The 16,637-nt window shown below is 45.5% G+C and overlaps 1 protein-coding gene across 5 annotated transcripts; it reads right to left on the bottom strand.

Moving 5' to 3' along the window:
- Positions 1–2,366: 2,366 nt before the first annotated feature.
- On the bottom strand, positions 2,367–16,054 carry LOC140207730 (uncharacterized). Of its 5 annotated transcripts, none has more exons than XM_072276282.1 (4): positions 16,018–16,054; positions 15,245–15,461; positions 14,273–14,425; positions 2,367–4,420 (listed from the first exon to the last, which is right to left on the bottom strand). In XM_072276282.1, exon 4 carries the CDS (start codon positions 3,861–3,863, stop codon positions 3,231–3,233), a length of 633 nt encoding a protein of 210 aa, XP_072132383.1. In that variant the 5' UTR covers positions 3,864–4,420; positions 14,273–14,425; positions 15,245–15,461; positions 16,018–16,054; the 3' UTR covers positions 2,367–3,230. The 5 variants fall into 5 exon arrangements, with proteins under 5 accessions (XP_072132383.1, XP_072132384.1, XP_072132386.1 ...); XM_072276283.1 differs by lacking the exon at positions 16,018–16,054 and adding an exon at positions 15,763–15,837; XM_072276285.1 differs by lacking the exon at positions 14,273–14,425.
- Positions 16,055–16,637: the final 583 nt, after the last annotated feature.

Raw genomic sequence — 16,637 nt, 5'->3', positions numbered from 1 at the left:
AACTGGCACTTTCTTAATCTCATTATCTGAGAAAGCTGTTTCTTTTAAAGCTTCAGTCTCAGGGTCTTGGTTCTGTTCTGCTATAAACTCCTTCTTAGACAGGGATAAATCTTTCTCATAAGATTTACTACCTGAGTCCTGTTGAAACAATGAAGGCAGAAAAGTCCCTGACAAGTCACCATAACCTGAATCCCGATTTTGGCTGTTATGGGTATCAGAATCATGCTGCACAGAACTGTCTGCATTGGCAGACTTTACAGCCATACTTCGAGTTACTGCGCAAGAAGGATAAATGTTAAAATCCAACTGTGGGTCATCACTGGTTGGCTTAGTTGTCAACTGCACTGCAGGAACAACTTTACCATCTGCAAGGTCATTTCCTAACAGCAATGTAACATCTTTCACCAGTAAACTGCAGCATAGTCCTATCTTAACAGGTCCCAAAAACAACCCTGACTAAAGTTACCCTGTGCAATGGCACAGAAACCATGCTGCCCCCAATGCCTGTCATAAGATTTACCTCACCTATGTCAGTCTCATCACCAAACTTCAGAACACTGTCTAATGTAAGTGACTGAGAAGCCCCAGTACCTCAAAGAATTTTCATAGGTACCAGGGTTGACCTTTCCTTTCCTAATACAAACCCAACTGACATAAAATGATCGAATACCTTCTGAACAAGAGGAATTCTGCAGATGCTGGAAATTCAAGCAACACACATCAAAGTTGCTGGTGAATGCAGCAGGCCAGGCAGCATCTCTAGGAAGGGGTACAGTTGACGTTTCGGGCCGAGACCCTTCGTCAGGACTAACTGAAAGAAGAGCTAGTAAGAGATTTGAAAGTGGGAGGGGGAGGGGGAGATCCAAAATGATAGGAGAAGACAGGAGGGGGAGGGATGGAGCCAAGAGCTGGACAGGTGATTGGCAAAGGGGATATGAGAGGATCATGGGACAGGATGTCTGGGAGAAAGACAAGGGGGAGGGGGAGAACCCAGAGGATGGGCAAGGGGTATAGTCAGAGGGACAGAGGGAGAAAAAGGAGAGTGAGAGAACAAATGTGTGTATAAAAATAATAATAAATAACGGATGGGGTACGAGGGGGAGGTGAGGCAAATACCTTCTGAACTCAGTCAGACCTCTCAGTCCTTAACTGACCCTCAACAGAATGTGGGTTTATAGGTGCTTCAACATACTGATCACGGGCATTTGGAACTGACTCCTTTTCCCTTTTCTTCTTCAGGATGGAAAAATTAAGACATCATATGACCAGCTTTCTTACAATAGTAACAAGTAAGACCAGAATATTTCTCCTTCAACTGCTTCCCTTCATCCTTACTCTTGTTATTAGTTCCAGCATTAATTTCTGGTTTACCCTGGTTATCCCTGCTACTCTTTTGGAAGCTCTTATTCAGGGTAAACTCATGAGTTATGAGTTAAAGCAAACTCATCTGTGAATCTAGCAGACTCCTGCAAAGTGGCAGCATCCTTTTCATCTAAATATGTCTTTATGTCATCAGGGATGCACCTTTTGAGTTCTTCAATTAAAACCAACTCTTTCAAGCTGTTAAAATCATCATTTACATTTTTATATATGCGCCAGTGGTCAAAACACACAAACTTCTCATAAGCAAATTTCATACAAGTCTGGTTCAGAGATTTCCTCAAATTTCTAAACTTTTGCCTGTGTGCTTCTGGGACCAATTCGTAAGCTTTGAGCACAGCCTGTTTCACTGTGTCATAATCAGCTGCTTCATCAACTGTCAAAGCAGAATAGGCTTGCTGAGCCTTCCCCTTAATTACACTTTGTAAGAGAATAGGCCAACCCTCTTTTGGCCACTTTATACTCTGAGCAAACTTCTCAAAATGCTGAAAGTATTTATCAACCTCTGCCTCATCAAATGGAAGTACCAATTTAACTTCCGGACTGGACTCAAACTTATCACCAGAGTCTAACACTAGACCCCTTTGCTGCAATCTTTCTTATCTTTTCCAGCTCAAACAGCCTCTGTCTTTCTGCTTCCTCCCTCAGTTTTTCTGCCTCTCTAGCCTCAAACTACCTCTGCCTTTCTGCAGCCTCCATCTTTAATTTTTCTAACTTGTACGGAAGCTCAAGCTCACTAAGTTTACTTTCCAGAAACACCTCCAACTCTTCCACTTTAAACACACCCTCATATACATAATGTTCAGCTATTGTCCTCTGCATCTGTGCCTTCCTCATTGTCGATTTCACCTTAGCAAGTTCACACCTTTTAGCAATACTCAACAACTCAATCCTTCTGGCATCCTCTAATGCCTCAGAGGTTGGTGCTTCCAGAAATCTATCAACATCCATTGCTGGTGATTTTCCACACACAAATAAATCAAAAGGGATTTCCCCAAAGAAATTGATAATTAATCAATCAACATGCCCCCAAATTTGTTCATATCCCAGACGCAGGCCCTAATTTTGTTACGAACCGTAATGCTTTAGAAATGAACCAGCAGCAATAGACTGGAGTCTGGTTTTGATGTGAAAACCACTATCTTTATTAGTGTCTACCTATAAATAATAACTTAAGCAAGATAAACAAAAGTTAACAGTGTTACGTGTATATATGTGTGTAAGTATTACTCCCAAACTATTGAACTCGGGGGAAACAAGGCTTAGGATCTTGAGATGATAAAGTATGAAAGTTCAATTCATCCATGGAATAGGTGATGAGAGAGAGAGATTTGTAATCTAGGGTAAATGTCCAGAGGAGGGAATTGTGTCGAATTCCACAGGTTCCACGGTGGTAAAACAAGAGAACAGTCGCTGTAGATTTTATCTGTCATCGTTCCAAATCCACATATGAATTATCACCGAAAGTGACTTGTCACAAGGGGTATCGTCTTCAAGTGAATTCCCACATCACACGCAGTCAAGGGTTAACACACAACTGGTCTTCACAGGATACCCCAAATCCAATCCACTCCTATAGTTCAAAAGAGGTGATAACCACACATTCGATGTACGCTGAATCGATAATTAACCCACCCTTGTGGGCATAGGAAAGTTCTAAACAGTGACCCTTGGCCACTAGTTCCTTTGTTTCGATCCTTCCATTTTTCCTCCTTCGTCTCCGTCTGACTCTGAGTGTCTGTGTCCTGGTTAGAACTAAACAAGCTGTAAGTCAGACTGATTCGCCTTTTTATTCTCTCTCTCTCTCTCTCTTTTAAAATGAATGTCCATAGCAAACAAAACCAAGGGATTCATAACAATGGCCACTCCCCAGTGTGAACTGACTGGTGTGCCAGTAGTTCGGAAGATTGAGTGAATCCTTTACTGCATTCTGAGCAGGTGAATGGCTTCTCCCCAGTGTGAACTCCCTGGTGTCTCTGTAGGTGGGATGAATGAGTGAATCCCTTCCCACATTCTGAGCAGGTGAATGGCCACTCCCCACTGTGAACTGACTGATGTGCCAGTAGTTCGGATGACCGAGTGAATCTCTTCCCACATTCTGAGCAGGTGAATGGCTTCTCCCCAGTGTGAACCCGCTGGTGACTCTGTAGGGTGGATGACTGAGTGAATCCCTTCCCACAGACTAAGCAGCTGAACAGCTTCTCCCCAGTGTGGACTCGCTGGTGTCTCAGTAGGGTGGATGACAAAGTGAATCCCTTTCCACAGTCCGAGCAGGTGAATGGCTTCTCCCCAGTGTGAACTCGATGGTGTCTCTGTATGGCAGATGAATCAGTGAAACTCATCCCACAGACTGAGCAGGTGAACGGCTTCTCCCCAGTGTGAACTCGCTGATGTGTCAGTAGTTGAGATGACAATCTGAATCTCTTCCCACAGTGCGAGCAGGTGAATGGCCGCTCCCTGGTGTGAACTCGCTGGTGAGCCATTAGGCTAGATGAAAAAGTGAATCCCTTCCCACAGACTAAGCAGGTGAACAGCTTCTCCCCAGTGTGAACGCGCTGGTGACTCTGTAGGGTGGATTACAGTGTGAATCCCTTCCCACAGACTGAGCAGGAAAATGGTTTCTCTCCTGCGTGAACTCACTGGTGTAACATTAGGTCAGATGATCGAGTGAATCCTTTACCAGAAATTGAGCAGATGACCAGTCTCCGACTGGTGTGTCCACAGGTGGGATGACCGACTGAATCTTTTCTCACACACAAAACAGATGAATGGCCTTGCACAGTGTGATCTTGCTGATGACCCTCAACTGAGATGGCCAAGTGAATCCATTCCCACTGTCTGAGCAGGTGAATGGCCTCTCCCCGTGTAAAACGACAGGCATACCAGTTGGTCAAATGACCGAGTCAATCCCTCCCCACAGTCTGAGCAGGAAGGATGGTCGATTGAATCCCTTGCTCCACTTCTTAAATATCTAGACAGACAGCAAAACTGGCGCGCCGTGTTTGAGATTCCTGTAGACAAATTCCTTCTTGTGTTTAACCTGTAAAAAAATTTACAAAATCCATCAATGGGTGAAGGACAACATTTCAGATGAGATCACTTGAGTTGCCAAGGTTTGATCTGGTATTACTGTTAGTGAAGTTCAACCCAAGTTGAAGAGAGAAATTATCTTCTAACTGGGCACAGTGCTGGCATCTGGAATGACCATCAATTTCCCTGATGCTCTTCCTGTCTCTGTAAGAATGGGGCATTTTGCTGTCTCCAATTTGTGCCTTGGGTCAGTTTGAATCTCTCCATTGGTATTATTCCCTGTTCCTGCTAAGCTGCATGGGTGCCTGGCCCCAGAGTAACTAAAACAGTCTCATGCAAATAGTGTTTCTTGACGTGCAGCTGGGATTTTCTTTTATGTGTTATTAACTTAAAGTGCCACAGTTTTAACACCATATAAAAAATTCTTGCTCAGATAAATGGTTGGTCCACACAGCTGTTAAAAGGACATAGAGCGTATTTTTCTATTATTTCAGGTTCTTGTAGGAAAGTACAACACAGAAACAGGATCCTTTGGGCCACCTAGCTTGTGCTGAATTATTTAAACTGCCCACTCCCATACCCCTACCGTCCAGGTACCTATAGAAACCTCTTAAATGTTGAAATTGAGCTCACATGCACCACTTGTGCTGGCTGCTCATTCCACACCCAGGTTGCCATCTGTGTGAAGAAGTTTCCCCTCATGTTCCCCTTAACGTTTCACCTTTCACCCTTAACCCATGGCCTTTGGTTGTAGACCCACCCAATCTTAGTGGAGAAAGCCAGCTTGCATTTACCTCTATCACAATCAAATCTCCCCTCAATCTCCTACATTCCAAGGAATGAAGTCCTAACCTGTTCAAACTTTCCTTATAACCCAAGTCCTCCAGACCTGACAACATCCTTGTGAATTTTCTCTGAACTCACTGAACCTCTTTTACATCTTTCCTGTCGGTTGGTAACCAAAATTGCACACAATATTCCAAATTAGGCCTCACCAATGTCTTCTACAAGTCAATATAACATTCATCTACTGCTGTCAGTACTTTGGTTCATGAAGGCCGATGGGCTGAAATCTTTCTTTCCGTCTCTATCTTACTGTGATACCTCTTTCAGTGAATTAAGGACTTGTACTCCCATATCCCTTTCTTCTACAACACTCCTCCATGCCCAACCAGTCACTATGAAAGATCTCCCTTGGTAGGTCATACCGAAGTGCAACAACTCACCCTTGTCTGCATTAAATTCCATTTTCCATTTCTCAAACCATTTTCCCATCTGGTCCACATCCCACTGCAAGCCATGATAGTCTTCCTCACTGACCACTACACCACCAGTCTTGGTGTCAGCCACAAATTTGCTGATCCAGTTAACCACACTATCATCCAGATTACTGATATAGATGACAAACAACAACAGATCCAACACTGATCCCTGTGGCACACAACTAGTCACAGGCCTCCAGTCAGAGAGGCAACCATTTGCTACCACAGTCTGTCCTCTCCCAAAGACAGTGTCTCATTCAATTTACTATCTCATCTTGAATGCTGAATGACTGAACCTTCTTGACCAACCTCCCATATGAGACTCTGTCAAGTGCCTTGCTAAAGTCCATGTAGACAACATCCACTGCCTTGCCTTCATCCACTTTCCTGATAACTTCCTCGAGAGACTCTATAAGATTGGTTAGACATGACCTACCATGTACAAAGCAATGCTGTCGATCCTTAATCAGTCCACATCTATCCAAATACTTAGATATCTGGTTCCTGCACATACATTCCAATAACTTTCCCACTACTGATGTCAAGCTCACTAACATACAATTTCTTAGTTTACTTTCAGAGCCTGCCTTGAACAGCGGAACAACATTGGCTGTCCTCCAGTCCCTCACCTGTCACTAAGGATGATTTATATACCTGTGCTTGGGCCCCGACAATTTCTGCACCTATCTTCCACATGGTCCCAGGGAACAACTTGTCAGCCCCTGGGGATTTACCCATGGTAATTTGCCTTAAGACAGGAAACACCTCCACCTCTGTAATCTGTACAGGGTCCATGAAGTTGATGCTGCTTTGCCTCACTTCTATAGACTGTGTCCACCTCCTGTGTAAATAGGGATGCAAAAAAAATCTCCCCCATCTATGTTGTTTCCTCATATGGATTATCATTCTGATTCTTCCAGAGGATTAATATTTTCCCTTGCAACGTTTTTGCTCTTAACATGTCTGCAGAATCCCTGAGGAGTCTCCTTCACCTTGTCTGCTGGGGCAACCATGCCTTCTTTTATTTCTTTCGTAAGTGTTCACTTGAATTTCCTGTACTTCATAGGAAGGAAGGAAGGAACGTCGACTCAGACCATGAGAGGCCTGCATCGGGCATCTTCATGCCTTACAAGGTGCAGGTTGGAAGTCTGTGTGGGGCGCCACTCCTCGCACAGACACTAGAGCAATGTGTGGTTAAGTGCCTTGCTCAAGGACACAAACATGCTGCCACAGCTGAGGCTCGAACTTCATAAGTATCCCATTTGTTCCTATTTTCCTGAACCTGGTATGCACCTCTTTTTATTGATCGGGGAGATGAAAGCCAAAGGGGTGATAGAGCTGCATGTCGAGAGGTGGGGGTAGGGGGGGATGTTTAAACTAAAGTTGCAGGGGGAATGGGAGCCTGAATAACAGAACAGATAGTGGAGGGGTTGTGGAGACAGATGTTGTTCAGTCCTCAGACAAAGTCAGAAATGAAAAAGTTGAGCATGGTGCAGTGAATATGCTGAGCCCTGTATATTTCAATACCAGGAGCAGCGTAGGAAAGGCGGATGTGTTCAGGGCATGGATCAACACCTGGAATTATGACAGTAGGATCTGGCAACTGTGGACTGGGACAGGCTGCTTTGTGGCAAAGGTGTGCTTGGTAAGTGGGAAGCCTTCAAAGTGAAATTTTGAAAGTACAAAGTGGGTATGTGCTTGTCAGAATAAAAGGTGAAGATAGAAACTGTAGGGAATCTTGGTTTTCAAGAGATATTGAGATCTTGGTGAAGCACAAAACGGAGTTGCATAACAGGGATAGGCAGGTAGGTTCTTATGGAGTATAAGAAAAGCAAGAGAACACATAAGAAATAAATCAGGATGTCTAAAAGAAGGCATGAGTTTGCCCTCACAAAAAAGATGTAGGATAATCCTAAGGGATTCTAGAGATAGATTAAGAACAAAAGTATTGCAAGGGACAAAGTTGGTCCTCTGGAAGACCAGAATGGCAATCCGTGTTTGGAACCAAAGCAGATGGGGAAGATCATATCTATTTACTCAGGAGATGGGTACAGCATCTATCGAAGTGTGGGAAAGCAGCATTAACATCGTGGACCCTGTACAGATTTAAAGAAGAGGGGATGTTTGCTATCCTGAGGCAGATTAGGGTGGATAAATCTCCAGGGCATGACAAGGCGCTCCCTCGGACCCTACCGGAGGTAAGTGCAGAAATTGTCAGGGCCCCTAGCAGAAATAATTAAATCATCCTTGGTGACAGGGGGAGGAACCAGAGGATTGGAGAACAGCCAATGTTGTTTCGCTGTTTAACATAGAACATAGAAATCTACAATATATTACAGAGTCTTCAGCCCACAAAGTTGTGCCGACCATGTAACCTACTCTGGAACCTGCCTAGGATTTCCCTAACGCATAGCCCTCTGTTTTCCTAAGCTCCATGTACCTATCGAAGAGTCTCTTAAAAGATCCATTGTATCCGCCTCTACCACCATTGCTGGCAGCGCATTCCACTTACGCACCATTCTCTGTGTGAAAAACTTACCTCTGACATCCCCTTGGTACACATTTTCAAGCACCTTAAAATTGTGCCCCCTCGTGTTAGCCATTTCAGCCCTGGGAAAAAAGTCTCTGGCTATCCACACGATCAATGCTCCTCATCATCTTATACAAGTAAAAACGGCTCTGAACATAAACAAGGAAATTATACATTGCTTTGAGGATTTGTTCAAAGTATACAGAATTACGAGGGTAAATGCAAGCAGGCTTTTTCCACTGAGGTTGGGTGGGACTATAACCAGAGGTCATGGGTAAGTGGTGAAGGTGAAAATTTAAGGGGAATACGTGGGAAAACTCTTCACTGAAATGGTTGTGACAGTGTGGAATGAGATGCCAGCACAAGTGGTTCATGCCAGATCAATTTCATCGTTTAAGAGAAGCTGGGATAGGTATCTTGATGGTAGGGGTATAGAGGGTGATGGTCCTGGTGCAGGTGGTTGCATTAGACAGCTTAAATGTTATCATCATTGTCTAGAGGGGACAAATGGCCTGTTTCTGCACAGAATTTCTCCATGCTTCCTTGACAGCGAAGCTGGCCAAACTTGACTGGAAGGGGAAATTGGTAGGAATAACGATGGAGCAGCAATGGCTGGAGTTTCTGGGAGCAACTCGGGAGGTGAGTGATAGATACATCCCAGGTAAGTGGAAGCATTGGAAAGGCAGGAGGACACAACCGTGGCTGAAATGAGAAGCCAAAGCCAAAGCCAACATAAAAGCCAAAGAGAGGGCAAATAATACAACAAAAACTACTGGAAAGTTTTTAAAACCAACAGAAGAGGAATTTAGAGGAACAAAATATCCAGGGCCTCAGTATCTCTTGAAAACCAAGGTTCCCTACACCAGTTACCTTTCAACTTTGCTGTGCAGTGTGGTTTGCCAGCTGCACAGAACAGAACAGGAAGGATTTGCAGCGGGTGGTGAGGGTAGCAGAGCGGGTTATTGGCACAACATTACCCTCCCTCAGAGACATTTATACTGGCAGACTTCAAAAGAAGGCTACTTGTATTCCAAAGGATCCCACTCATCCTGGACATCACCTGTTTTCCCCTCTACCTTCCGGGAAGAGATACAGAGCATTAAGGACGAAAACAAAGAGACTCCTTAACAGCTTCTACCCACAAGCAGTGAAATGTATAACACCTCCTTCCCTTCTCCCGCCCCCCCCTCCTAAGACGGCGGCAGCTAAATGCATCACACTTCCAGGAATGGCAGGTGTGCAATAGTCCTACCCCCCCCCATCCATATATTATTAATTTTGGACTGCATTCCTGAGGTTTTAGAGTTTATTTTATGTATATATTCTTTGTCATGCTGCAAAACGTTGAGCTGCTAAACTGTGTTTCATTGCTCCACAACAATGACAATAAAGATATTCTATCTTTAATTTGGCATGCTCATATAAATTCTACACATTACTATTCCACTTCTGAAGGCCTCCCACTTACCAAGTACACCTTTGACAGAAAACAGCCTTTCCCAATACATACTTGTCAGATCCTTTCTGATGCCATCAAAATTGACCTTTCCCCAATTTAGAATCTCAACCCGTTGTCGAGACCTCTCTTTTTCCATATTTACTTGGAACCTCATGGTATTATGATCACTAGATACAAAGTGTTCCCATAAACTAATTTCTGTCACTAGCCCTGGATCATTTCCTAATAGCTTATTGCACACTTCTACATTGGGAATTCTACATGTTGATGAAGGATACAGTTGACAAACTCTACCCCAGATAGTCCTTTTCCAGTATGGTCGACCCAGTCAATATTTGGAAAGTTAAAATCAATTACTATATCAACATATTTTTCTTGGCATAGTCTGCAATCTCTCTACAAATTTGTTCCTCTAAATCCCTCAGACTGTTGGATGCAACCAAGTCCCAGTAATGGCTACAATATCATGATTCCATGTCCTGAGCTCATCTGGCTTTCCTACGATGCTTCTTGGATTGTGAAAAACACAGCTCTGCACATTCATCACATGCTCAATCTTTTCATTGCTGACTTTGTCTGAACAACATCTGTCTGGGTGTCAAGACAAAAACAAAGGAACTGGTTGTGGACTACAGAAGGAATGGAGACATCAAGTTGAGAGAGGAAACAGCTTTAAGTTCCTCGGCATGAACATCATCGAGGATCTCATCTGGTCTGTGCACACCAGCTGTGTGGTATGTGGCTGTGTACCTCTTCCACCTCAGAAGCTTGAAGAAGTTTGGGATCGGGTCCCAAATCCTAAGAATTTTCTACAGGGACACAATTGAGAGCATCCTGACTGGCTGCATCACTGCCTGGTATGGGAACTGTACTTCCCTCAATCGCAGGACTCTGCAGAGAGTGGTGCAGACAGCCCAGCGCATCTGTAGATGCGAACTTTCCACTATTTAGGACATTTACAAAGACAGGTGCGTATAAAGGCCCGAAAGATCATTGGCGATCCGAGTCACCCCAACCACAAACTGTCCCAGTTGCTACCCTCCAGGAAATGGTACTGCAGCATAAAAGCCAGGTCCAACAGGCTCCTGGACAGCTACTTCCACCAGGCCATCAGACTGATTAATTCATACTGATGCAATTGTATTTCTATGTTATAATGACTGTACTATTTATTATAAATTACTAGAAATTACACATTGCACATTTAGATGGAGAATTAATGTAAAGATTTCTGCTCCTCATGTATATTAAGGATATAAGTCATTTCAATTCACACTCTCCACCATCTGTTCTCACATTCTGGCTCCAATCCCGCTTGCAACTTTAATTTAACCACCATCCCCTGCCACACACTAGCACTAGCTAGCAAGCCTTACCACTAGGATATTAGACCTCTGCTAGTTTTAATTCCCTAACTAACAAATCCCCTATCATGCCTTTGACATTCCTCTGCTAGGTAATCACCCACAACAGTTTCTAAATTGGTCCACCTGCTGTTGTGTGGGATAGCAACAAGAGTACTCTGCGATGGCTATTTAACCTCATTCCCCTTCCTGACTCTCACCCAGTTTCCTGTGTCCTGCACCTTGGGTGTAACTCACCTCTCTTCATGTCATATCCATCACCCCTTCCAACTCCCAAATGATCTGGAATTCATCCATTTCCAGCTCAAACTCCCTAACGTGCAGGGTTACAAGCTGCAGCTGGATGCACACCTAGCAGGTGAGGGTGTCAAGGACACTTGAAGTCTCCCACCAATGTCCCATCTAATTTGTAATGAGCGGTGTGCCAAAAAATCTTGGGCTGTGCAATTTTTACCCAGTGACAACAATATGTGCACACTGAACTTTAAATAGAGGTACTCATTTTAACAGCTAGTAAATCACTGTCAATAAGAACTTTGATATCCTCTGGGTTTGATCAAGTTCATCTGCATTCTCACACAACCTACGTAGCAGGCCTCTTTATCGCTAACTGCCGACGGGACATCAACTGTCTCGACTTTACCGCACCTTGTCCCCATTCCAACCTCACTCCTTCGGAACGCTCTGCTCTCCACTCCCTCCGCACTAATCCTAACCTTATTATTAAACCCGCCGATAAGGGGGGTGCTGTTGTAGTCTGGCGTACTGACCTCTACCTTGCCGAGGCACAGCGACAACTCGCGGATACCTCCTCTTATTTACCCCTCGATCGTGACCCCACTAAGGAGCACCAGGCCATTGTCTCCCACACCATCACCGACTTTATCCACTCAGGGGATCTCCCATCCACTGCTACCAACCTTATAGTTCCCACACCCCGCACTTCCCGTTTCTACCTCCTACCCAAGATCCACAAACCTGCCTGTCCTGGCCGACCTATTGTCTCAGCTTGCTCCTGCCCCACCGAACTCATTTCTGCATACCTCGACACTGTTTTATCACCCCTTGTCCAATCCCTTCCGACCTATGTTCGTGACACTTCTCACGCTCTTAAACTTTCCAATGATTTTAAGTTCCCTGGCCCCCACCACTTTATTTTCACCATGGATGTCCAGTCCTTATATACTTCCATCCCCCATCAGGAAGGTCTCAAAGCTCTACGCTTCTTTTTGGATTCCAGACCTAATCAGTTCCCCTCTACCACCACTCTGCTCCGTCTAGCGGAATTAGTCCTTACTCTTAATAATTTCTCCTTTGGCTCCTCCCACTTCCTCCAAACTAAAGATGTAGCTATGGGTACCCGTATGGGTCCTAGCTATGCCTGCCTTTTTGTTGGGTTTGTGGAACAATCTATGTTCCGTGCCTATTCTGGTATCTGTCCCCCACTTTTCCTTCGCTACATCGACGACTGCATTGGCGCTGCTTCCTGCACGCATGCAGAACTCGTTGACTTTATTAACTTTGCCTCCAACTTTCACCCTGCCCTCAAGTTTACCTGGTACATTTTCGACACCTCCCTCCCCTTTCTAGATCTTTCTGTCTCTGTCTCTGGAGACAGCTTATCCACTGATGTCTACTATAAGCTAAGGCCCCACCTCCCCCTCGTACCCCATCTGTTACTTATTTTTATGCACACATTCTTTCTCTCACTCTCCTTTTTCTCCCTCTGTCCCTCTGAATATACTTCTTGCCCATCCTCTGGGTCCCCCCCCACCTTGTCTTTCTTCCCGGACCTCCTGTCCCATGATCCTCTCGTATCCCCTTTTGCCTATCATCTGTCCAGCTCTTGGCTCTATCCCTCCCCCCCTGTCTTCTCCTATCATTTTGGATCTCCCCCTCCCCCTCCAACTTTCAAATCCCTTACTCAGTCTTCCTTCAGTTAGTCCTGACGAAGGGTCTCGGCCTGAAACGTCGACTGCAGCTCTTCCTACAGATGCTGCCTGGCCTGCTGCGTTCACCAGCAACTTTGATGTGTGTTGCTTGAATTTCCAGCATCTGCAGAATTCCTGTTGTCTACTATAAGCCTACTGACTCTCACAGCTATCTGGACTATTCCTCTTCTCACCCTGTCTCTTGCAAAAACGCCATCTCCTTCTCGCAATTCCTCCGTCTCCGCCGCATCTGCTCTCAGGATGAGGCTTTTCATTCTAGGACGAGGGAGATGTCTTCCTTTTTTAAAGACAGGGGCTTCCCTTCCTCCACTATCAACTCTGCTCTTAAACGCATCTCCCCCATTTCACGTACATCTGCTCTCACTCCATCCTCCCGCCACCCCACTAGGAATAGGGTTCCCCTGGTCCTCACCTACCACCCCACCAGCCTCCGGGTCCAACATATTATTCTCCGTAACTTCCGCCACCTCCAACGGGATCCCACCACTAAGCACATCTTTCCCTCCCCCCCTCCCTCTGCATTCTGCAGGGATCGCTCCCTACACAACTCCCTTGTCCATTCGTCCCCCCCATCCCTCCCCACTGATCTCCCTCCTGGCACTTATCTGTGTAAGCGGAACAAGTGCTACACATGCCCTTACACTTCCTCCCTTACCACCATTCAGGGCCCCAAACAGTCCTTCCAGGTGAGGCAACACTTCACCTGTGAGTCGACTGGGGTGATATTCTGCGTCCGGTGCTCCCGATGTGGCCTTTTATATATTGGCGAGACCCGACGTAGACTGGGAGACCGCTTTGCTGAACACCTATGCTCTGTCCACCAGAGAAAGCAGGATCTCCCAGTGGCCACACATTATAATTCCACATCCCATTCCCATTCTGACATGTCTATCCACGGCCTCCTCTACTGTAAAGATGAAACCACACTCAGGTTGGAGGAACAACACCTTATATTCCGTCTGGGTAGCCTCCAACCTGATGGCATGAACATCGACTTCTCTAACTTCCTCTAAGGCCCCACCTCCCCCTCGTACCCCATCTGTTACTTATTTTTATGCACACATTCTTTCTCTCACTCTCCTTTTTCTCCCTCTGTCCCTCTGAATATACCTCTTGCCCATCCTCTGGGTCCCCCCCCCCCTTGTCTTTCTTCCCGGACCTCCTGTCCCATGACCCTCTCGTATCCCCTTTTGCCTATCACCTGTCCAGCTCTTGGCTCTATCCCTCCCCCTCCTGTCTTCTCCTATCGTTTTGGATCTCCCCCTCCCCCTCCAACTTTCAAATCCCTTACTCACTCTTCCTTCAATTAGTTCTGACGAAGGGTCTCGGCCCGAAACGTCGACTGTACCTCTTCCTACAGATGCTGCTTGGCCTGCTGCGTTCACCAGCAACTTTGATGTGTGTTGCTTGAATTTCCAGCATCTGCAGAATTCCTGTTGTTAGCAGGCCTGTAGAGGGTTAGGAAGAATTTTCTCACTCCAGCTTTTGCACACCATCCATATCTGATTTGCTTGCTAAATGACACTTTTAAAAGTCAGATTTCCAAATATCACTCCACTTCCTCCCACTTGGAAATTTTCCAGCAACCTTTGCATCGCCACAATACACACAGTTTCTGTATCATACATATTACCCCTGAACCCTCCCCCCAGGTGACTGACGGTGCTGAGCTTATTGATGGCAATGCCAATGAATATGAAGGGAAAGGCAGTACTCTGTCCGGCACATTTGTGATGTGAAAGCTACTTGTTGCCCAGGACAAAAGTGTTTGATATAATTATGTACCCAGAGAGAGTGGGTCAAAACGTGTTCTCATGAGTAGAAAAGTCCAAAACAAGAGCAGGTAGAAGAAGCAACACACACAAAATGCTGGAGGAACTCAGCAGGCCAGGCAGCATCTAAGGAAGAGTACTAATGCTGACTTCCTCCAGCATTTTGTGTGTGTTGCTTGGATTTTCAACATCTGCAGATTTTCTCTCGTTTGTGATAGGAGGTAGAACAAAGGTGATTTAAAAGATTTGTTCCCTTTCTCCGAGTTCCCAATCCTTTGCATTTAGACAGCTGGAGCTCAGCTCTGTCTGAGAGATCCATCGTTTCCATTCCCTCACCAGCTGGAAGCTCCCCGGAGCCCATGTACGGATCGTGGGGCTGAGAGAGAGAGGGAAGAGAACAGGACTGTCCCGGGATTACGGGCCACGGTGTTCGGAGCTCACAGCAATTGTCCCGAATTCGGTGTTGAAAATCCCCACCAGCAAACTGTCTCTTACCTGGAACCGATTTTCCGAGGCCTTTAGTGTACTGCGCGCATGCGCGATATTCGGGCACAAACATCAACCCTGACGCCTGCGCATTTGATCGGTGCTTCGGCGACGGCGAAAATTGTTATGCAGAGCTTTCTAGGTAATCACGGTGCCATTAAATGTTCCGGCAAGCTTCGGTTCCATGTCCAGACCTCCGTTTTAGTTTGCGTAGAGTACTCAGTAGCTGTTTTAACACAGAAAGCGGATCCCATAAACGATTTGCTCAATATCAACAGGTATTCCGTGTATCTACTGCCAAAGTACAATCCTCTTACAAATGTAAGAGATTCTGCAGTTGCTGGAAGTACAAAGACGCACACACACACAATGCTGGAGGAACTCTGCAGTTCAGGCAGCAAATAAGCAGCGGCGTTCACAGGCTAAGCATATTGAAGGGGGTCGGCCTAAACGTAGTCTATTTATTCCTCTCCACATTTGCTGCCTGATCTGTTGATTACCACCAGTAATTTGCAGAAATTAACCACCTTTTTTTTCATTCAACCAGTTTCCAAATGTTTCTGATCTTTAATTTGGAGCCATATCCTGCTGGTCTGATTTCTCCTCCTCCTCGTAAACTCTAGACCCCATCATTCTCTGGAGCCCCAAAGCCCTGAATCATACTGCCAACTCTTTCTGACTCCGCTCTATCGAAAATTCATTCGCTAGTCTGCTGTCAGGCTTGAAAGGCGCATTGTCCCGAATTCGATGTTGAAAACCCCCACTAGCAAACCGTCTCTTACCTGGAGCGGATTTTCCGAGGCCTTTAGTATACTGCGCGCATGCGCGATATTCGAGAACAATCATCAACCCTGACGCCTGCTGTCTGAAGGTCCTTTGAAATTAGTGAAAATGACACAAAACGTTGGAAAGAGCGGGGAATGAGTTTAACCAACTTCGTCCAGAGTCTTGAAGAACATCAAAACCACAGTGAGCACATCGTCTTATTCAGCCTGGAGACAATCATGCAGGTGTATAGGATGATGAGAGGCATTGGTTGTGTGGATAGCCGCAGGCTTTTTCCCAGGGCTGAAACGGCTAACACGAGGGGGCATATATTTAAGCTGCTTGGAAGTAGGCACAGAGGAGATGTCAGAGCTAAGTTTTTTTTTAAACAAGGAGTAGTGTGTGCGTAGAATACACTGCCAGCGACGGTGGTAGAGGCGGATACAATACGGTTTTTTAAGAGATTCTTAGATAGGTACATGGAGCTCGGGAAAACAGAGGGCTGTGCGGTAGGGTAATTCTAGGCAGTTTCTAGAGTAAGTTACATGGTCGTCACAACGCTGTGGGTCAAAGTGTCTGTAATGTGCTGTAGATTTCTATGATTCTATGAAATTCAAGGGAGATCTCTTCTCCCACG

Source organism: Mobula birostris, chromosome 13, assembly GCF_030028105.1.
Source record: "Mobula birostris isolate sMobBir1 chromosome 13, sMobBir1.hap1, whole genome shotgun sequence".
Taxonomy (NCBI): Eukaryota; Metazoa; Chordata; class Chondrichthyes; order Myliobatiformes; family Myliobatidae; genus Mobula; species Mobula birostris.
Note: the sequence above shows the minus strand (reverse complement) of the source record. Positions and strands in the feature narration are given on the sequence as shown.

Coding starts and splice junctions, on each gene's coding strand:
- LOC140207730 (XM_072276282.1), bottom strand. CDS start 3,863: ATGGCTCACCAGCGAGTTCACACCAGGGAGCGGCCATTCACCTGCTCG.